Source organism: Oryx dammah, unplaced genomic scaffold (genome assembly GCF_014754425.2).
Source record: "Oryx dammah isolate SB20612 unplaced genomic scaffold, SCBI_Odam_1.1 HiC_scaffold_19, whole genome shotgun sequence".
Taxonomy (NCBI): domain Eukaryota; kingdom Metazoa; phylum Chordata; class Mammalia; order Artiodactyla; family Bovidae; genus Oryx; species Oryx dammah.
The window spans coordinates 63433965-63457270 of record NW_024070203.1 but is presented as its reverse complement, the minus strand read 5'-3'; the positions used below and the strand labels follow the sequence as shown (position 1 = coordinate 63457270).

General features: G+C 35.8%; 1 protein-coding gene across 3 annotated transcripts in view; it reads right to left on the bottom strand.

Moving 5' to 3' along the window:
• The window catches only part of LOC120878903 (CUB and sushi domain-containing protein 3-like), a 1427768-nt gene that overhangs the window by 663557 nt on the left and 740905 nt on the right, over positions 1-23306 (bottom strand). For all 3 annotated transcript variants that reach the window (XM_040261811.1, XM_040261812.1, XM_040261813.1), the window contains one exon: positions 2456-2559. In XM_040261811.1, coding sequence (XP_040117745.1) covers positions 2456-2559 — 104 coding nt within the window. The remainder of the gene's footprint in view (positions 1-2455; positions 2560-23306) is intronic.

Below are 23306 nucleotides of genomic sequence, written 5' to 3'. Positions count from 1 at the left end.
AGATCCATACAGTGAAAGTGACGGTTTTTCCAACAGTCATGTATGGATATGAGAGCTGGGCCATAAAGAAGACAGGGTGCTGAAAAATCGATGCTTTTGAATGGTGGTGCTGGAGAAGACCACAGTCCTTTGGACTGCAGGGAGATCAAATTAGTCAATCCTTAAGGAAATGAACAATGAATATTTATTGGAAGGACTGATGCTGAAGTTGAAGCTTCAGTACTTTGGCCGACTGATGCGAAGAGCCCATTCATTGGAAAAGACTCTGATGCTGGAAAAGACTGAAGGCAAGAGGAGAAGAGGGCAGCAAAGGATGATATGGTTAGACAGCATTACTGACTCAATGGACATAAATCTGAGTAAACTTCAGGAGATAATGCAGGTCAGAGGAGCCTGGCATGCTGCAATCCAGGACGATGCCAACAGTCGGATACAACTTAGCAACTGAACAACAACAGCAGCAGTTTGAATGGATACAATTCTATTAGGTTCTCTTATCATAGAGTCTTGGCATTCAAAAGAATTTTTATCTAATTTCCATTTTGTAAAATCTCTGTTAGCTAGTCAAACGACTTTTATCTGAACACCTTTAGGAGGTAGCTGGGGCCTCTCAGATGGCTCAGCAGTAAAGAATCCACCTGTCAACGGAGGAGATGCAAATTTGGTCCCTGAGTCAGGAAGATCCCCTGGAGGAGGAAATGGCAACTCACTCAAATATTCTCTCCTGGAGAATTCCATGGACAGAGGATCCTGGCAGGATATAGTCCATGGGGTTACAAAGAGTCAGACACTACTGAGTACACATGTACACAGGAGGTAGGTGCCACCTAAGTTCTGTTGCAGTCATCTTTACCCAAGGAAAAAAGTGTTATATTTTCAGAAATATGTAATTTTGCTCTGAGGAAGAAAAACATGTTTAAGAAACATATCTGTGGTTACAGACAAATATAAAAATAATCACATAGACTTTTCAGAATTAAGATAATTTCTCAGAGTGAAAGAATTACAAGTAAGGAAGTAGAACTCCTTTGTAAACTAGGGACAATATGATGACAGGAACATGAGAAGAGGGAAATGTAACTTTTTCTTCATTCATTCTGCCAGTAGCAGATAGTCTGTAAGATACAACTAATTCCACTTGAATTCACAGGGGTTATAAGACTTCTTCTTATCAACATATTTGTTCTTTATCTGGTATTATGTTGTCTAGCTAACTTTTGGACCACTCTAAAAATCAATTATGAACCTATTCTTTAAATTATACTTCTGATCTGCTATTTGGTCTGATTCATACAACACAGGGTTTTAAAAATTACTTAAAAATATATTCACGTTATCTTCTAAAATAAAAGGAAATAGAGACAGCATCTATCCTTTATAAGAATTAAAAAACCCAGCAAATCCACTAACAAAATAGAAGATTTTCTTTGAAGCAACTAAGGTCAAAATCAAATGAGCATGGGCTCAAAATTCTCAAAAAAAAGAAGGAATGCAGAAAATGATGGACTGTGACATGTTTACAAACTCAATTAACAGAGTTCTTTTTCTTTTAGAAAATGTATGGCTTATTTAAAATATTAAGGGTTTTCCTCTTAGTACCTAAAATTATAGTAAAGATCATTGCCCTTTATTGTTTTGAGCTTTGCAAAGCTGACACTCCAATACTTTGGCCACTTGAAGTGAACAATTGACTCATTAGAAAAGACCCTGATGCTGGGAAAGACTGAAGGAAAAAGGAGGAGGGAAGCTGAGAATGAGATGGTTGGATAGCATCACTGATTCAATGGACATGAACTTAGGCAAACTCCGGGAGATGGTTGAGGGACAGGCAGGCTTGGCGTGCTGCAGCCCATGAGGTCACAAAGAATCAAGACACAACTTAGTGACTGAATAATAAGTTCCTAACATTTCCCTTTACTTAATATAAGTTCACCCTTTTTTTCTTTTTTCTTCACATTAAGAACCTTTTTAGTATATTAGCTCAACTCTGAGAGCTATTCACTGCTCTACTATACTACTACTTCATGTCAAACCACTGATTAACTCTCACAGATACTGATGATGACCAGGTATGATTAAGCCTCCAATAAATTGCAACACCCACCAGTTCTTAGTACTAGTAGTCTCTGGGATCAATTTCATAACTTTTTCTTTTAACACTTTATTCTATAACTCTGTGAGGGTAGAAGTATTTTCCAAAATAAGACCAATCAGCCTATCTGTAGTTTCACCCTAGGCCCCTTTCTGGCAATGGATTCTAAGTAACTATGTGTGGATCAAGTATATTAAGCCTTATTTAAAAGAACTAATAAATATACTATATGCAGATTGATGACAATACATAATATACTATGCTCCTTCTGTTGAAGGTAGTGAGAAGAATCAATAAAAAAAAAAGGTAAAATTTGACGAGAAACTGACAGGCTAAGTCAAGAAAGAAACATTGAGAACTTACACTTGGAGCACTGTCCTTGGGTCTCCAACTTCACCCCCATCACCAATTGTCAAGGTATCATAGCCAATTTCCAGGTCGAATTCTTCAAAATTTATCTGGATAACCTACCAATGAACAGAAACAAGTATCTCAAATATATCTCATTATATATTAAAAGCAAACAAGAGAACAAAGGCAGAAAAACACTAAAATGCCCTGCAGACATATTATATATCCACATGTCCATAGCTATCTATATAAGAATTTCATACTATGATAGGAAATCATATGAGAATATTTATAATGTTCAATCATTATAATTATAATTTTTATTTATACTATCATGTCTTCTGTAATAATATTTGAATGACATAACATAGTTTCTGTTTATAGAACATTCTTATCTGAGGAATTTGAATGTAAATCTAACTTGAGAAGGTTTTATAAAAGGCACATGTAGGTGGAGAATGGTTTACTATAAATAAAAATAAACTAGCATGGAAAAGCATAGAGTATAAAATTGCCACTAGATAGTAAAGCTTAAAAAATGTTAGAACTAAATTTGAACCTAGATCACTAAATTTAAAGGCATCAGGATTATTTTTGTGTATTCTTTGATAATAGAATCCCTCATTTATATTATATTTTTCCAGCAAAATTGGGAGCACAATTCTTTGGGAGACATATTATATCATGATAAGCAATTTAATAATAGCTCTTATCAAAATAGAATCATGTTCTTTTTTATTGTTTATATATTTATGTAAAAGTTCATATTTAATTAAATTGAAATTCTTAAATTCAGAACCCAATAAAACATTTTAGAGAATAATTTAATTAAGAATCTGTACAGAAGAAATTACATAAATATTGTTCTATAAATAACTATGCTTAGAGCAAAAAGTAGTTTATAATAAAGTTTCAGAAGAGCTGAGGCTACAATAGTACTACAGAAAAATGAACAAGGCCTTAATTTTTAAAAATTATTTAAAATATGAGAGATTCCATATCCTATTTTTACCTTTTTAACAAAAACCAACATTTTTTATTATGTCTATTTTTTGATTTTTTAAAATTATTTTTATTAGCATTAATTAAAACATTTGTTTTGGTCATATTTAATACAGAATATATCAAAACACAATTTTAAATGGCTATGATTTAAAAGAAAAGTTTGCCTATTCTACATTGAGTTAAATATAAGTACTCTCAATTAATAATTTCCTATTAATAGAGATTAAGTTGTTCCCATTGCTTTTGCTATAATAAGCAACATGGTTATTTCTGGCTCAAATGTACAAGTATATCTATACATTAAGTGTGTACTTATGAGTAAAATTTGTGAGTAATAACAGTCAAAATTAAATTTCAAAATAGCGTGCCATAAGGTTTGAAAACTATCTATCACTTTAAAAGTCCACAACTTGTGTACATTCTATTTCATTAGTTCTACAAATCTAGAGGGTATAAAAAGTGAAGTTTTTTTTTTGCATTTTCTTCATTAGTAATCAAATTATCTTTTTATGTTTGCCATTTATGTTTCCTTTCAGGTTTTCTGAACCATCAGTACTGTCTTTTTCTGGAAAGTTTTCCATCATACAAAACCAAAACCTGTTACCATTAAGCAATAACTCCCCGTTTTCCGTTTTCCCCTTTATCCTGGGAACTTCCAATATGCTTTCTAACCCTACAAATTTGCATATTCCAGATATTTTATGTAAGTGGAATAACACAATATTTGCCCTTTTGTGTCTGATTTACTTCACTAAGCAAAGTATTCAAGGTTCATTTGCATTGTAGAGTGTGTATCAGAACGTCATTCCTTTTATGGTTGAATAACTGTCCATTTGTTTGTTGTTCAGTCATTCAGTTGTGTCTGACTCTTTGTGAACCCATATACTGCAGCATGCCAGGCTTCCCTGTCTTTCACCATCTCCTGGAACTTGCTCAAACTCATGTCCATTGAGTCAGTGATGTCATCCAACCATCTTGTCCCTGTCATCCCCTTCTCCTCCTGCCTCCAATCTTTCCCAGCATCAGGATCTTTTCTAATGAGTCAGATCTTCACATCAGGTGGCCAAAGTGTTGGAGCTTCAGCTTCATCATCAGTCCTTCCAATGAATATTTCAGATTTATTTCCTTTAGGATTGCATGGTTCATACTCCCTGCAGTCCAAGGGACTCGCATGTGAATGTGAAAGTTGCTCAGTCATGTCCGACTCTTTGCAACCCCATGGACTATACAGTCCTGGAATTCTCCAGGCCAGAAAACTGGAGTGGGTAGCCTTTCCCTTCTCCAGGGGATCTTCCCAACCCACAGATCGAACATGTCTCCCACATTGCAGGCAGATTCTTTACCAGCTAAGCCACAAGGGAAACCCAATACTATAGTTTGAAAACATCAGTTCTTCAGTGCTCAACCTTCTTTATGGTCCAACTCTCACATCTATACACGACTACTGGAAAAACCATTGCTTTGACTATACAGACCTTTGCCAGCAAAGTAACATCTCTTCTTTTCAATATGCTCTCTAGTTTTGTCATAACTTTTCATCCAAGGAAAAGCGTCTTTTAATTTCATAGCTGCAGTCACCATCAGCAATGATTTTGAAACCCAAGAAAATAAAGACTGTCACTGTCACAGGAAATAAAGTCCATTGTACATTTATACCTAATTTTAACCATTATTCAGTTGATGGACACTTGGCATGCTTCCATCTTTAACCTATGAAGAGTATTGTTATTATGTAGATTGGTGTAAAAGTACCTATTTGAATCTCTATTTTCAATTATTGTATATATGCCTGGGGTGAAATTACTGGGTCATAAATTTAACATTTTGAAGAACTACCAAGCTGTTTTCCAGAAATTTTGAACATTCAAAATTTCTAGCAGGAATTCACGAGGGTTCCAACTTCTCTATATACCTCACTGCTTTTTGTTTTGTTTTTATTATATACATTCTAGTAGGTATAAAGTTGTAGCTTACTGTGGATTTAATTTCATCACTCTAATTAATGATGTTGAACATCTTTTCATGTACTTATTAGCCATTTGTATATGTTTTTGGTAACTGTCTATTTGAGTCCTTTATTCTATTGTTTTACCTCTTTTAAAATTAAGTCATTTGTTATATTGTTGCTGAATTGTAAGAGCTCTTTACATATTCTAGATATTAATTGCTTATTAATTGCCTATATCAGCTATATTGTTTGCAAATATTTTCTCCCATTGTGTGAATTATCTTTCCATTCTTATGATAGTGTGCTTTGATGCCTCAAAAATTTTAATGTAATGAAGTCCACTTTTATTTATTTTTTGTTGCTGTTGCTTGTGTTTTTGTGTCATATTTAAGAAGCCATTGCAAAATCCCATATCATGTTATTTTTTTCTTTTTTCTTCTATCAATTTTACACTTTATGCACTTAAATTTAGGTTTTTGATCCATTCTGATTTAACTGTTGTATACAGTACAAGTAAGAATCAAATTTCATTCTTTCTGCATGTGGCTATCCAACATTACAATCACCATTTATTGAATCTCCTGCATTGCAGGTGGACTCTTTACCATCTGAGCCACCAGGGAAGCCCATCTACAAGTAAACCTCACCTTATTGCACTTTGCTTTATTGTGATTGGCAGATATTGTATATTTTACCAACTGAAGTTTTGTGGCAAAACTGTGTTAAGCAAGCCTATCATTATCATTTCCTTTAAAACAGCATTTGTATACTTTATGTCTTTGTGTCATGTTTTGGTATTTATCACAATATTTCAAAACTTTTTATTACTATTACATTTGTTATGGTTATCTGTACTCAGTGACTGTTGATGTTACTTTGTAATGGTTTTGGGTAGCTACAAACCATACTCACTTAAAACTGTAAACTTAAAAGATAAACGTCAAATGTATTCTGATTGCTCAACTGACAGGCTCTTCCCCATCTTTATCTTTCTCTTTGAGCCTCCCTATTCCCTGAGAGACAGTAACATTGAAATTAGGCCAACTAGTGACAATACAGTGGTTTTAAGTGCCCAAGTATAAAGAGGAGTCCCACATACCTCACTTTAAATAAAAAACTAGAAATGATTAAAGTTAGTGAGAAATGAATGTCTACAGTCAAGACAGGCCAAAAGTTAGGCCTCTTGCATTAGTTGCAAGTTGTAAATGTAAAGAAGCTGTTCTTGAAGGAAGTTAAAAATGCTAGTCTAATGTACACATGGATGATAGGAAAGTGAAACAGCTTTATTACTGATATGGAGCAACTTTTAGTGGCCTGAATAGAAGCTCAAACCAGTCACAACATTCTCAAAACCAAAGTCTAATTCAGAATAAGGCCCTAAACTCTCATCAAGTCTTATGAAGCTTCAGAGAAGTGAGTAAGCTGCAAAGAAAAGTTTGAAGCTAGCAGAGTTTGGTTCATAAGGTTTAAGGAAAAAGAGCCATCTCCATAATATACAAGTACAAGGTAAACAGCAGAAGCCACAGCAAATTATCCAGAAGATCTTGCTAAGACAATTAATGAAGGTGGTTATAGTAAACAATAGATTTTCAGTGTAGACAAAACAGTTGCCTCTGTTGGAAGAGGAGTGAAGTGAAAGTTGCTCAGTCGTGTCTGACTTTTTGTGACCTCCATGGGTTATATACAGTCCGTGGAATTCTCCAGGCCAGAATACTGGAGTGGGTAGCCTTTCCCTTCTCTAGGGGATCTTCCCAACCCAGGGATTGAATCCAGGTCTCCTGCATTGCAGGTGGATTCTTTACCAGCTGAGCCACAAGGGAAGCCTGTGTTGGAAGAAGACACTATTTAGGATTTTCACAGCTAGAGAGGAGAAGTCAATGCCTGGCTTCAACATGCAAACTGACTCACTCATTAAGGGTATGGTGTTTAGTTGCTCAGTGATGTTCGACTCTTTGTGACCCCATGGACTATAGCCTGCCAGGCTCCTCTTCCAGAGGATTCTCCAGGCAAGAATACTGGAGTGGACTGCCATTTCCTTCTTGATGTTAAGGGTATAGGTAGCTGATTTGAAGCCAATACTGATTTACTATTCTGAAAATCCTAGAATTCTTAAGAATTATGCTAAATCTATTTTGTCTGTACTCTATAAATGGAACAGTAAAGCCTGGAAATAGCACACCCATTTACAATAGAGTTTACTGAATATTGTCAGTCCAGTGTTAAGACTTACTGCTCAGGAAAGAAAAAGATATATTTTAAAATACTATTGTTTATTGACAGTGCAGCTGGTCACTCGAGCTCTGATGAAACTATAAAACAAGATTAATGTTGTCATGTCTGGTAAAACAACAGCCATTCTGCAGCCCATGTATCAAGGAGTAATTTTGATTTTCAAGTCTTATTATTTAAGAAAAACATTTTATAAGGCTATATCTGACATAGATGGTGATTCCTCTGAATAGATCTGGGTAAAGTAAATCCTCTGATAGATCTGGGTAAAGTAAATTAAAACCTTTCTGTAAAGGATTCACCATTCTAGATGTCTTTAAGAACATTTGTGATTCATGGGAAGAGCAAAATATCAAAATTAAGTTTGGAAGAAGTTGATTACAAACTTCAGTGGAGGATGTCACTGTAGATGCAATAAAAACACCAAAAGAACTATAACTAGAAATTGAACCTGAAGATGGAACTGAAATGCTACAATTTCATGGTAAAACTTCATGATAAGGAGTTGCTTCTTATGGATGAGCAAAGAACATGATGGAATCCCTTCTTGGTGAAGATTCTCTGAACATTGTTAAATGAAAACAAAGAATTTAGTGTATAAAAACTTATTTGATAAAGCAGTAGTAGTATTTGAGAATTAAGTCAATTTTGAAAAGTACTGTGGATAAAATGCTATCAAACACATCACCTGCTACAGAGAAATCACTGGTGAAAGGAAGAGTCAATCAGTGTGGCAAACTTCAACAGTGTGGTATTTTAAGAAATTGCTAATAGTAGTCTCTAATGATCCTTTGTATTTCTGTGTTGTCTGTTGTGATCTTTCCATTTTCATTTCTAATTTTATTGATTTGATTTTTCTCCTTTTGTTTCTTGATGAGTATGGCTAATGGTTTGTAAATTTTATTTATCCTCTCAAAGAACCAGCTTTTGGCTTTGTTGATTTTTGCTATGGTCTCTTTTGTTTCTTTTGCATTTATTTCTGCCCTAATTTTTAAGATTTCTTTCCTTCCACTAACCCTGGGTTTCTTCATTTCCTCCTTTTCTAGTTGCTTTAAGTGTAGAGTTAGGTTATTTATTTGACATTTTTCTTGTTTCTTGAGGTATGCCTGTATTGCTATGAGCTTTCCTCTTAGCACAGCTTTTACAGTGTCCCACAGGTTTTGGGTTGTTGTGTTTTCATTTTCATTCATTTCTATGAACATTTTTATTTCTTTTTTGAATTCTTCTGTGATTTGTTGGTTATTCAGCAGCGTGTTGTTCAGCCCATATGTTGGAATTTTTAATAGTTTTTCTCCTGTATGGCAGAAAGCGAAGAAGAACTAAAGAGCCTCTTTATGACAGTGAAAGAGGAGAGTGAAAAAGTCGGCTTAAAGCTCAACATTCAGAAAACTAAGATCATGGCATGTGGTCCCAGCACTTCATGGCAGATAGATGGGGAAACACTGCAAACAGTGGCTGACTTTATTTTTTGGGGCTCCAAAATCACTGCAGATGGTGATTGCAGCCATGAAATTAAAAGACGCCTACTCCTTGGAAGGAAAGCTATGACCAACCTAGATAGCATATTGAAAAGCAGAGACATTACTTTGTCAACAAAGGTCCATCTAGTCAAGGCTATGGTTTTTCCAGTGGTCACGTATGGAAGTGAGAGTTGGACTATAAGGAAAGCTGAGTGCCAAACAATTGATGCTTTTGAACTGTAGTGTTGGAGAAGACTCTTGAGAGTCCCTTGGACTGCAAGGAGATCCAACCAGTCCATTCTAAAGGAAATCAGTCCTGAATATTAATTGGAAGGACTGATGCTGAAGCTGAAACTCCAATACACTGGCCACCTGATGCGAAGAGCTGACTCATTTGAAAAGACCCTTATGCTGGGGAAGATTGAGGGTAGGAGGAGAAGGGGACAACAGAGGATGAGATGGTTGGGTGGCATCACTGACTCGATGGACATGGGTTTGGGTGGACTCTGGAAGTTGGTGTTGGACTGGGAGGCCTGGCATGCTACAGTTCATGGGGTTGCAAAGAGTCGGACATGACTAAGTGACTGAACTGAACTGATACTGTAAACATAACTGTTATATACACTGCAAAATGAAACAAAATAAAAAGTTGTGGGACTCAATTTACTATGATATTTATTTTATTTAGTTAAAGCTGAACACACATTATCTCCAGGGTATCCCTGAATTCTCTCCCCATTGAATGGTTTTGGCACCTCTGTCAAAGACTGATCATGGATGGGAGGGTTTAGTTCTGTGCTCTCTTAGCTTTGTTTATCTGAAAATATCTTGATTTCTCCTTCTGCTCTGAAGGAGTTTTGACAGGCAGATACAGGATTCTTGGTCGACAATTTTGTTTTCATTGTTTAAATATTTGGTTTTCCTTGTGTTCCAGCATCTTTTCTTCTTCTTTCAGAAATCAACTGTTAATAGTTTTAGGATTTCTTAAAGAGTCACTTTTCCCCCACGGCTTTCAAGATTATCTTTGTTTTTATCCTTCAACAATAGGACTATAATATGTTTAGGTAAACTGCCAACATCCACTGGATCATGGAAAAAGCAAGAGAGTTCCAGAAAAACATCTATTTCTGCTTTATTGACTATGCCAAAGACTTTGACTGTGTGGATCACAATAAACTATGGAAAATTCTGAAAGAGATAGGAATACCAGACCACCTGACCTGCCTCTTGAGAAACCTATATGCAGGTCAGGAAGAAACAGTTGGAACTAGACATGGAACAACAGACTGGTTCCAAATAGGAAAATGAGTATGTCAAGGCTGTATATCGTCACCCTGCTTATTTAACTTCTATGCAGAGTACATCATGAGAAACGTTGGGCTAGAAGAAGCACAAGTTGGAATCACGATTGCTGGGAGAAATATCAATAACCTCAGATATGCAGATGACACCACCCTTATGGCAGAAAGTGAAGAGGAACTCAAAAGCCTCTTCATGAAAGTGAAAGTGGAGAGTGAAAAAGTTGGCTTAAAGCTCAACATTCAGAAAACGAAGATCATGGCATCTGGTCCCATCACTTCATGGCAAATAGATGAGGAAATAGTGGAAACAGTGTCAGACTTTATTTTTTGGGGCTCCAAAATCACTGCAGATGGTGACTGCAGCCATGAAATTAAAAGACGCTTACTCCTTGGAAGAAAAGTTATGACCAGCCTAGATAACATATTGAAAAGCAGAGACATTACTTTGCCAACTAAGGTCTGTCTAGTCAAGGCTATGGTTTTTCCAGTGGTCATGTATGGATGTGAGAGTTGGACTGTGAAGAAACCTGAGCGCCGAAGAATTGATGCTTTTGAACTGTGGTGTTGGAGAAGACTCTTGAGAGTCCCTTCGACTGCAAGGAGATCCAACCAGTCCGTTCTGAAGGAGATCAGCTCTGGGATTTCTTTGGAAGGAATGATGCTAAAGCTGAAACTCCAGTACTTTGGCCACTTTATGCAAAGAGTTGACTCATTGGAAAAGACTCTGATGCTGGGAGGGATTGGGGGAAGGAGGAGAAGGGGACGACAGAGCATAAGATGGCTGGATGGCATCACTGACTCAATGGATGTGAGTGTGAGTGAAGTCCGGGAGATGGTGATGGACAGGGAGGCCCGGCGTGCTGCGATTCATGGGGTTGGAAAGAGTCTGACACGACTGAGCAACTGAACTGAACTGATGGATAACTTTAAGCTTATCCTACATAGAGTTTGCTGAGCCTCATGAATGGATAGATTCACGTTTCTCTCTAATTTGTGAACTTTTTCGTCATTTCCTTCAAATATTGTTTCTATACCACTATTTCTATCTTCTTCGCCTGAGAGTCCTATAACACATTTGTTGTCCATTTGCTCATGTTCCACAGTCCCTTTGGTTACTTTCACTTATTATTTAATTTTTTGTTCTTCAGACTTAATAATTTCAACTGTTCTATCTTAGCTTACTAATTCTTTCTTCTGCTGATCACACCAATTATCAAAACCCTCTAGTATTTTTCTTTTAAAATTTCACTTATTATAGTTTAAAGCTCTAGAATTTCTACTTGGTTTCTTTTTTAAAATTAATATCTTATTGATATTCTCATTTATTCATATATCATTTTATTCATTTATCAAAAATAATGCTATTTGAGCATAATTAATGCAATTGCTTTTTATTTTTGTATAATAATTTCAATGACTGAATGTCTTCAGGGATATTTTCTGTCAGTTTATTTTGTTCCTTTGAATGACCATATTCTCTTGTTTCTTTGCATACATTGTAATTTTCTTTGTTGTGGCTGAAAACTAGCCATTTCGATATCATAATGTGGTAATTCTGGAAATCAAACTCTCTCTCTTCCCCAGAGTTTGCTGTTCTTGATTTTTGAAGATTCATTTCCATCCAGCATTTTAACTGAAATTTCTTTAAATTCAAGGAGCTAGAAAAAATACCCATTTCAGTAGGTTGGGGCTGCTATAACAAAATATAAACTAGATAGCATTTAAACAATAGAAATTTATTTATCACAGTTCTCAATGCTGGGAAGTCCAAGATCCAGGCATTGTTTGTTTTAGTGTATGGTGAGAGCAAGTTTCCTGGTTCACAGAAGACCATCTTTTTTGCTGTTACCTAACATGGCAAAAGAAGGCTGAGCGCAGAAGAATTGATGCTTTTGTACTGTGGTATTGGAAAAGACTCTTGAAGGTCCCTTGGACTGCAAGGAGATCCAACCAGTGCATTCTGAAGGAGATCAACCCTGGGATTTCTTTGGAAGGAATGATGCTGAAGCAGAAGCTACAGTACTTTGGCCCCCTCATGAGAAGAGTTGACTCATTGGAAAAGACTCTGATGCTGGGAGGGATTGGGGGAAGGAGGAGATGGGGATGACAGAGGATGAGATGGCTGGATGGAATCACTGACTCGATGGATGTGAGTATGAGTGAACTCAGGGAGTTGGTGATGAACAGGGAGGCCTAGCGTGCTGCGATTCATGGGGTCGCAAAGAGTCGGACACGACTGAGTGACTGAACTGAACTGAACTGAACTAATCTTACTCATGAGGGCTTCACCCTCAAGACCTCCCAAAGGCCCTACCTTCTAATACCATCACATTGAAGGGACAGAAGCATTCAGATCACAGCAAGAACTCTCTCAGTCTTTGAAAATCGGCTCAGTACTTGGATACTCTGTTAACATCTAGCCAGATCATTTACAATTTTGTCTTGGCCTTCACCTGCAGCTGGCATTAAATATATAGATCAACTAGTGGTGAAAGCTCAGGCTCTGTTCAGGTCTTTCTGAGCATGTGTCTTATAGGGGGCATGCATGTTACTATCTAAATTCCATCATATATTGGAGGGCTTTTGAATGTCCCGAGTTCCCAAAGAAACTCTGTTATTTCTAGCAACGCACTCAGGGTGGCTTGCTTCACTATGTGTTTAGTTATATTTAGCAGTAAATCGATTTTTACTGGGGCTTAAGCTGTGAGAATCCTGAAGGTCTTAAATTGGGTATAATTTCAGTTTCTGCTAACTGGATACAAGGGTCACTATTAAGCTGGTGTCAGTTTAACATCATTTGAAGCTTTTAACTGAATGCTGAGGTTTCAAGTTCAGCCTCTTGATCCAAAGAGACTGGGCCCCAGTCTTATCCTAATTCCAGAGATTTATTGCCATTTGCCACAAGGAAAACCAAGCTTTCTTTCTGTCTCCAAGCTTTCTTTCCATTTCATCTCCTACTTTCATTTCAGTTCACTTATTTTTATTATATATGCATAATTGTACTTGTGTTTATATGGTATCCAGAAGAGCTTTACTGGTTTCCTTTATTGTGAAACCCAATGCAATGTTTTTCTTGTATTTCAGTGGGAGGCCCTTTCAGAGTACCTCATCTGTCATCATTTCAAAAGAGAAATCATATGATCCACTTTATGTCAAGTCATTTCACAATAGAGCCAATGCTGCTGCTGCTAAGTCGCTTCAGTTGTGTCCAACTCTGTGCGACCCCATAGACAGCAGCCTACCAGGCTCCGCCACACCTGGGATTCTCCAGGCAAGAACACTGGAGTGGGTTGCCATTTCCTCCTCCAATGCATGAGAGTGAAAAGTGAAAGTGAAGTCGCTCAGTCGTGTCCGACTCTTTGCAACCCCATGGACTGCAGCCTACCAGGCTTCTCTATCCATGGGATTTTCCAGGCAAGAGTACTGAAGTGGGGTGCCATTGCCTTTTCCACGTAGAGCCATGAGTGAATTGCATTTAAAATCAGGGAATGTCTAGTATTATATGATTTTAAAAGTCTAATAGGCTAGCAGATACAAATTAGGAATTTAATAAGTGATTGGTTGATTGCTATTTCTATGCCAAACCCTTGATAGTCATTATCGTTTAATCATGTTCTACAAATTTTGGACACCCATTTAATGGTAGATTTTATTTCCCTGAATTTTAACTGAGATTCTTGCATGTATATATGTAACAATGAGAACTCTGCTTCATTTTAAATTAAGTGATGAATTAATTACTAACATCCATATACTTTCAGCTAAGCACTTAACCACTGAGCTGTCAATGAAATTTCAGACACTTATAATTCTTGAACTGTTTCAATGACACCGAATCAGGAAGCTAAAATTCTGACTGAATTTGTAGAACACTTTCATTTTAGTTTGATTCTTGCAAGCTTAGTTTAAACATCATTATTGGACTGGTTATTTAGAAGTAAAATCTATGCATAAAAGAATAAAAACTACACTGGCCTCAATTGGAGACATTAATATAAATAAAGCATTATAGTAAAACTCAAGAATGACACACTGAGATATTTCCTAAAAGGGAAAAAAAAAACAGTAAAATATATAAAAGTAATTTGTAAAAACAAAAGCAAAGCAACAAACCATTTTTGTTCACACAAAAATGTAATAAGTAACATAAAGAGTTTGATGTGAAATTTTCATTTTCTGTATTTTCCTGTAATAGCAATTTTTCATCCTTTTATCTTTGTATAATATGATCTATCCATGGTATAATATGAAAATGAAATGAAAAGCAAATGAAAATCAGTATTCATCAGTGTAATATAAATACTTTCTCTACATATATAGCTGGTAGTAGGGGTGAAATATTTAGTAAGAAATATGGGAAGAATATAATGCGTATTAGTAGAGAAAGAAATGTCATACATTTTGCCTCTATTATTTGTTCCTAATCATTTGTGAGTGGGAAAAAAATTAAAACTGCACTTGGGTCACAGGACTGTTGGATAAAAAGCTAAATATGCCCCTAAATATAGCATAATTTATAACTGTCTTGATTTTTTTTAACCAAATAAGCCACACTCTTGGCTTCCATTTGTGGAGTGCCAACTCCAAATGGTTATATGATGTTAATTGAGGGTTATGTTAACATATTTAAACTACTAGTGGAGTCAACAATAATCTCACACATTTTTAACACTGACTTTCCAGACGTAAGAAATATGTAACTAATATTAAATATTAAATACTTAGTACATTCATTTCCCATAGTGCTTAATACATGGATTTTCACAAGATATTTTGATAGAACTGGTATAGAATCTATTTTTCATAACTGTCACTTTCTCCATCATTTCAGTTCAGTTCAGCTCAGTCGCTCAGTCGTGTCCGACTCTTTGCGACCCCATGAATTGCAGCAGGCCAGGCCTCCCGGTCCATCACCAACTTCTGGAGTTCACTCAGACTCATGTCCATCGAGTCCATGATGCCATCCAGCCATCTGTCGTCCCCTTCTCCTCCTGCCCCCAGTCCCTCCCAGCATCAGAGTCTTTTCCAATGAATCAACTCTTTGCATGAGGTGGACAAAGTACTCGAGTTCAGCTTTAGCATCATTCCTTCCAAAGAAATCCCAGGGTTGATCTTCAGAATGGACTGGTTGGATCTCCTTGCAGTTCAAGGGATTCTCAAGAGTCTTCTCCAACACCACAGTTCAAAAGATTTCTCCATCATTATGTTTTATAAAGTCTCATGGAAATTCTACTCAATTATATTCTTTATATCATTTACCCACAAATTTATTTAAATATTAACATTGTGAGTCCTGGGCTCAGCACCACACATGCACTGGCTTTATTTGAAACCTAAACCTATATGTAATGTTCATTTATATATTAGTTTAGCCACTCAGAACCTGAACCTCCTATCATTTGTAGACTTAGGAAACTTGGTAGGAAGCACAGTACACTCCCAATATGGTCAGATGTTATATTCCCCTTCATTGACTGCATTCAGACTTGAGACTTAAGCGCCCTAAACCATGGATTCTGGCAGAGGGTGGCAAAAGCAGAAAACATCCAGTTTAAGAAGCAATGGTAGTTGTTGTATGTAATGGCACTGATGTCCTAGGGCAGCATTATACAAGAGGGAAAAAAAAATATTTCCACAAATTAGAACCAGAAGCCATATCAGACAATAAAAAAGTTCTAGTGAGGTAAAATGAGTACTGCTACATTCCAGGTTGATCAAGGAGCTCATCCCCCTTCCATAGAAGATAAGCTTCACCAACCTCCTTAACCAGCAGGATACTATATTGTTCTATGAGCCAGTGACCTCTGAAGCTAAAACTATATGGATATCACATTTGTTGGGGATTTCATGATAACTTTCTTTTGACTATAGGTCTCCAGATAATGAGGACCTATAACTGGATATAATGGAAAAGCCAGCACAATACTTGGAGATACTAGACTTATATGTAAGTGGCTAACATTTTTTGTTTTTTTATTAATGAAGGCATTTTTTCATATAAAAAGTTTTTCAAAGTGAATGTAAAGAAAGAAGTACAGATAGGGATGAATACTTGATAACAAAATGGGTGAATTGTGGCAGAAACTATTGATTGTTTATTCAACAGCCATCTTACTTGTTCATTCCAACCTTTCTCTTCCAAACAGGACATTGATTTTGTTCAGCTACCTATCTTCCTATTTATATCCTCATGCTTTAGTGACTTCTGACCCCATATTAAGTTCCATGGAATGGCTGCTAATGAGTCTATGCCAATTTTAGCAGTTCCATTTCATCTGTCAGGGGTAAGATTAGATATTACTAGGTGACCTAATTCTGGTTAGCGGAAGGTGAGAAGCAATCTTCTTGGAGTGTTGGTGGGGGTTTGGGGGTGTGGGGAAAATATTCCTAGGAGATCAAATGAAATACAAAGAATCAGTCTGCTCTGGAGGTGTCTGGATCTGGATATATTCACTAGAGCTACTGCAGTCATCTTGAAATGCATAGTTTGAGGACAAAGCTTACAGAGGGAGATGCCCAGAGCCAGGAGATGAATGTTATTACTATATGCCTGAGGCTTACATACATCTAGACAGAATGTTGTGCTAAATAATGTATTTCTTTACTATTTAAACCATAGCTTCCCCATACTTAAAACATTCTAGTGGATACACTGGAATATTCACTTCTAAGTTTTAAAAAATGCCTTGCCCAATAACTTGTCTGTGTTTATTTGGCCAACAGTGATAGGACAAAATTCAATCTCAGACTTGCCTGATGTCACAATTCAAGTGCTCAAACTTCACACTATTCCGCATTTGCATAATAAAAGTCTGTAACTTAAGAAATACTTTCTGTCAGCCAAATATCTGATATATAATAACATAACCTCTAAGTAAGTTCTTTGATGTTGTACATATGCCTCCTGTCTAAAAAAGTGATGGCAAGGAAAGATGATGTCTGAAATCTGACAAGTAACAAATATTATATCAATTCCTTGGGGGAAAATATAGAAAGCATGGATAGTATAAGTTATTTTATCTTCCATTATAAAACCTGTATTTTTAGGCATCAAAATAAATCTGGAAGCTGTTGAAATTTCTCAATATTTCTCTAGTTATCAGCTGCTGCATTGGCTAATTTGTACCAATATGATTAGTTGAGTTCAGTTCAGTCGCTTAGTCATGTTCGACTCTCTGCAACCCCATGAACTGCAGCACGCCAGGCCTCCCTGTCCATCACCAACTCCTGGAGTCCACCCAAACCCATGTCCATTAAGTCAGTGATACCATCCAACCATCTCATCCTCTGCCATCCCCTTCTCCTCCTGCCCTCAATCTTTCCCAGCATCAGGGTCTTTTCCAATGAATCAGCTCTTCACATCAGGTGGTGCAATCAAATTAACCATTGATATTTACCAAAACAAATTAATGATGCTTTAATAGTAATACCAAGTTAGTCATATTAGTGAGACAACATAACATAGTTAAGGGCACAGGCAAAGCTGTGGATTATGTTTCTCTGTCATGGAATGTTATATGGTTTGAGGGAAGTCTCATAACTATAAAAGAGAATTTATACCTCATAGTTTCTAAGGTTGAAGTAAGTATTACAGAAAAACAAGCTTTGAAAACAGAACATACTATGGTTCATATACAGTATGTTTTTAATAAATGGTAGTTATTATTAGCTAATCATAAAATAAATGTTCACATTTGTTCAAAATGGATCTTGAGAATGAAGTTCTATTTTTGGCAACCTTACTATGATTCAAAGAGTAGAGTTCTTCCCCCAGATCTACACTGCTAGAAATTTATCTTTTCTGGAAGCAGCTTTTCTCTATTATGTTTATTTCAGAATGACTATAATTCATTCTAATATTAACAAGTATATTTCCTACCAGGTGAGGAAATTCAGAATGCACAACATATGCATAAATATAAAATATACAATGTATAAACTATGATTTTAAAGCTTAAGGTATGCAATGTCATATCTCATAATCAATTTGACATCTAATTAAAAGCACTTCCTTTTTCATAAATGTTTCAGACCTTGGTAATCACAGTCCAGTTTGGAGACAAGACATAAATAAGATAAATGCAATATCCTATGCTAAGTGCTTTGGAATATGGACACACAGGGTTACATGGAGCAGAGATGAGAGCCACCTGTTTAAAGAATAAAGTGGAAAGATTTCCTCCAGGAGAGAACCCCCAGGTAGTGCAAAAGAAGGCAAAGATAAGAAGTGGAGAAGAATGTTGTAGAAGATAGAAAGAAAAATGTCACAATAGAAAGAAATATTCCATTAGTTTCTGTAATACAAACTGTGAAACAGGAAGTGATGAAAAGCAAGACTAAAAATGGAGGTAAGAACTATGTCATGTTAAGGACCTCTAAGTTTATCTTCTAAATGAGGAGCAGCAAATAATGAGTTTTGAGTAGAGTGTTGACAGGGTTTTATTTGCTGTTGATATGTTCACTTTGGCAGTAGGAACAATTTGGATTTGAGTGGAGTTGGGCTGGCAACCCACTCCAATATTCTTGCCTGGAGAATCCCTATGAACAGAGGAGCCTGGCAGGCTATAGTTCATGGGGTTGCAAAGAGTTGGACACAACTGAATGACTAAACACTGCACAGTACAAGCTGAGTTAGAGAAATTGAGGGTATAAACATGAGCTGTAAAAATAGGGGTGAGGAGTGAAGTCAATCTAGATTTTTTACCCCAAATAAAAATGATTGAAGTGATTTCCCCCTTTTTATCTTTTCACAAATATAGCACTTATGAAAAGCTCACTAAAAAAATCTATGCTTCACAGGATTATTTTATCCAATTTTATAGGGCATTGTCTAATTCAGATGAAGCAGAATATGTGGCACATTTATTAAAACACCATGTATTTCAGGATATCCCTGCTGGTCCATTGGTTAAGAATCCACATGCCAATGCACGGGACATGGGTTCAATCCCTGGTCAAGAAAGATTCCACATGCCACAGGACAACTAAGCCTTTGTGCCAAAACTGTAATTGTAAAAATTAAAATAAAACATATAAATACCAGGATACTGTAGACAAATCTTAAAAAAAAAATCATGTATTTCAGAATAATTCTCAGATTTGACTGTTTTGTGATATGTATTGTATGTAATATGTACCACATGTGTACATGTAAAATCAGTGTTCAATAAGTGTATAATTAGTCACCACCATAATTTTTGTAAAAAAGGAAATAGACAAAGGTAGCTCAGATGGTAAGGAGTCTGCCTGCAATGCAGGAGACCTGGGTCAGGAAGACCCCCTGGAGAAGGAAATGGCAACCCACTCCAGTATTCTTGCCTAAAAAATCCCGTGGACAGAGGAGCCTGGCAGGCTACAGTCCACAGGGTCACAAAGAATTGGACACGACTGAGAGACTAACATAGAAGGTTTAAATATGACACATATAAATCCAGCATTTATTTGAAACTAATCTTATTTTAGAGGAAAAAGTTAATCTCTTATATTCTAGAAAGAGTATACATTATAATATTATATATCTTAACACAGAAGATATATTCCAAAATTCTGGACTAGACTTTTCAAAAATGAGAAGTGCCAGCCTAGGGAATTCTCTGGATTCATCCACTTTTTGCCAACATTAGGTTAATAGTTTCAATTCTTAAAAAGGCTCATATTTTAGAGATAATGGAAGAGAAGTGTTTGGAGACACAGTAAGATATTGATGAGTTGATAAAAAGCTTTCAGCTTTGTTTTACTTTTTTATGCCTTTTGCATCTGTGCACTGGTTTTCTCCTCTAGGGGACTGCTGGTATGTAGCAATGACAGATTACATATGGTATCACAAATGTTTCACTGAAGGGAAGAAACTATATAAAATGAAAACTGTATCAAATATTAAATATATAATACAACAGTACAAAACCATTGGTTATTTTCTATTATTTATTCATGCTTAGCTACTGGAGGATATAATTTAAATTTCATAATACATATAAATGATCAACTTGAAGTTACAAATTTTGAAGAAAGTACTGGCAGAAACTGTTATTGGTTTTAGAAGGATATTCATTACAAATTTGTATATGTTAGATGGTACACATAAAAAAATAAAAATGAGTATGGCTCATCAAAGTCAATTTGGTAAGAAGTGCTATTTTGCTATTTAGGCATCATTCTTCTCGTTACATTTTTGGATGGATCTCAGAGGGCCCTATATGATCCGGGCTTTATTAAGCTCTAAGGAAATGGCAACCCATTCTAGTATTCTTGTCTGGAGAATTCCATGGACAGAGGAGCCTGGTGGGCAACAGTCCATAGGGTCACAAAGAGTCAGACACAACTGAGTGACCCCCACCCCTACACACACACACACACACACACACACACACACAGCCTCCATTTCTTATATTTTACTCCTTACCTGTATGCCACAGGACTCTGTCATCATTTTAGTTTCCAGAAGACTGATATCTTCACAAGCCTTTATAAACACTTCTTCTACTATTGTCTTTTACATCACTAGTGCTTTCCATCCTTCAATATTGGATTAAATCTCATTTGCTTAGAAAGATACTCACTGACTGTTCTGAGCAGCCTCCCTTTTATTTCACCCAGAGTGTTTCCTTCAAGTTGTGACTGCTAATTTCCCCATTAATTCTTTTATTTTCAATTTAAATCACTAGCTGGAAACTTCCTAAAGGCAAATAATTTGTTGTTTTAATTTTTAAAATCTATTGTAGCCCCAGATTTCTAGTCAATGAAATTGCAGAATTTCCCCCGAAAAGTTTAGGATTTATAACACTCATTTCCATCTGGCTACTCCCAATATATATGAAGTCTTACATGGTTGCTTTCAGATGCTAGAGATCATCACAGAAGAAAGGTATAGCTATCACATCCTATATTTTCAGATTTAGGATGCTCCTCCCTTCTATATATATATATATACTTTTTTTTCTGGTATTATGTGAGTGGTTATATTATTACGTAGGAGGGGCTGAAATTCAAGCCAGATATTCAGTGTTCAACAAAAGGATTAGACAGAAGTGTATACTTTGACAATATGCATCCTATGTGACTGGTTATATGAGAATAATCAAATCATCCAAGTAACTTTCTCCACACTGGTTAGAGATTTCAGAAGTTCAAAGAGCTTTAATACTAAGAATGGCAAATATAATATTGTATTCCTCCTCTCTCTTCACTACCTAGCAGCAGCTGTTGCTGAGGGACTAAGAAGCTAAAAGAAAAATAAAATGCACCAGAAAGATGATAGTGACTTTTACTAACTCCAATACTTTCATTAGATAACCTTCTACTTTGCAGTAAAATAGCTCAGGGTTATGAGGCAAAAGCTCAGAGCTCTCTCAGTTCCTTTTTCAATCTCTCTTGGCAGAAGCCTATTCTGATTTCTTAGAAACATCTGCTGATGGCTTCTGACAACTAATATCAGCAGGGAATCTTCACAAGGATATTCCAAATTCTGAAATTTGTGAGAACATGTGTTATCTGCACAGTAGGAAGCACAGATCAAAGAGTGATAGAAGCAGTATGCCTCAGCACATTCTGGGCATGTGGTCGTGATGGTGGTAGTCCTAGTTGCAGCCCTAGTAATGCCATTATTATTAATGTTTTTGAGCATGTACTATATTCTAACCATATGGAATGCTTTACTTCATATAATCCTTCCAAAAGCCTTATGAGGAAGGCATTATTATATTTATTTTACTGTTGAAGAAACATAAGCCCAGATAAGTTAATTTTTTGGTGGTGACCTGTGATTAATTATACTATTATGCCATATGTTTATTTGCATGGGCACTTTTTATATTTGCATATTAGAATAGGAGGAAATGTCAGCATTACGGATAGAAAATGTAAAAAGGAAATAGAACATTTACTTTCTATTCTAAATTATGCAATGAGCTATACCACATCTTCAAGAAATAGGAAAATACTGAAAGTCAATGATTATTACGGGGAGTATTAAATGCTCATGTTGTAAAAAACTGTACATTGCTTCAGTTTTCAAGATGTTAAAATGAAACTACAGCTAACAAGTACAATTGCTATCTAGAATATTGGTGATGTAATTATGTAAATGACAAATATATGTGAAGAAGAAACAAATTCTTAAAATTTGAAGAATAAGAGAAATATATGCTTTATACAATAAGTAGATATTCTACCCTAAGAAGAGAGATTTTATGTTGTTTTTTTATACTTTTTCAAGCCTTCATTTTCAAAAATATACATTATAAAATTATCATAGAGAAACTAAAAAACTTATAGAACTAAAAAGATATAAACTTAAAAATCACATACACATATTTGCTTATACACTAGATATTTATAAACATGATTCAATGGCAAATATTTGTTAAATATTTATTGTGCACCAGGCATTTTCTGCATTCTGACTCATCCTTTCTCTTCCTTTCTCATGTTATGGAAAAACTCTCGCTTCATAACTCTTACTTGAGATTTATGATGCTTAACAGGACTGGTCCTTGAATTAATGTAACAAGTACATCATTTAGTTTGCTTTTTTTTTTTTTTACAAAAAGAGATTCTTCTTTACCTATTTTCTATTTTGTTCCACTCTGCCTTTCTGCCTGTGTTTTTCACTATTAAAAACATAGTGATGGTTAGATCAGAAGTTTAGGAAGTAGGAAACAACTAATATTTACAGTATGAATAAAATACTGTGTCTCAATATCACTTTAACAGGATATTCACTGCACTCTTCTACATTAACAAAATGAAGATGCATGTCAATATTTCTATCCCCTTTGTTTGTATTAATGCAAATTTACCTATTGTTCTTAGAATCTCATTGCTTAAACCACTGAAAGGTATTTGCTGACCAATTCAAGTGGTTAGTAGACAGTGTTCAGGAGCTACTCTGGGCATGAATGCTTTCCATAAATATTTCAGAT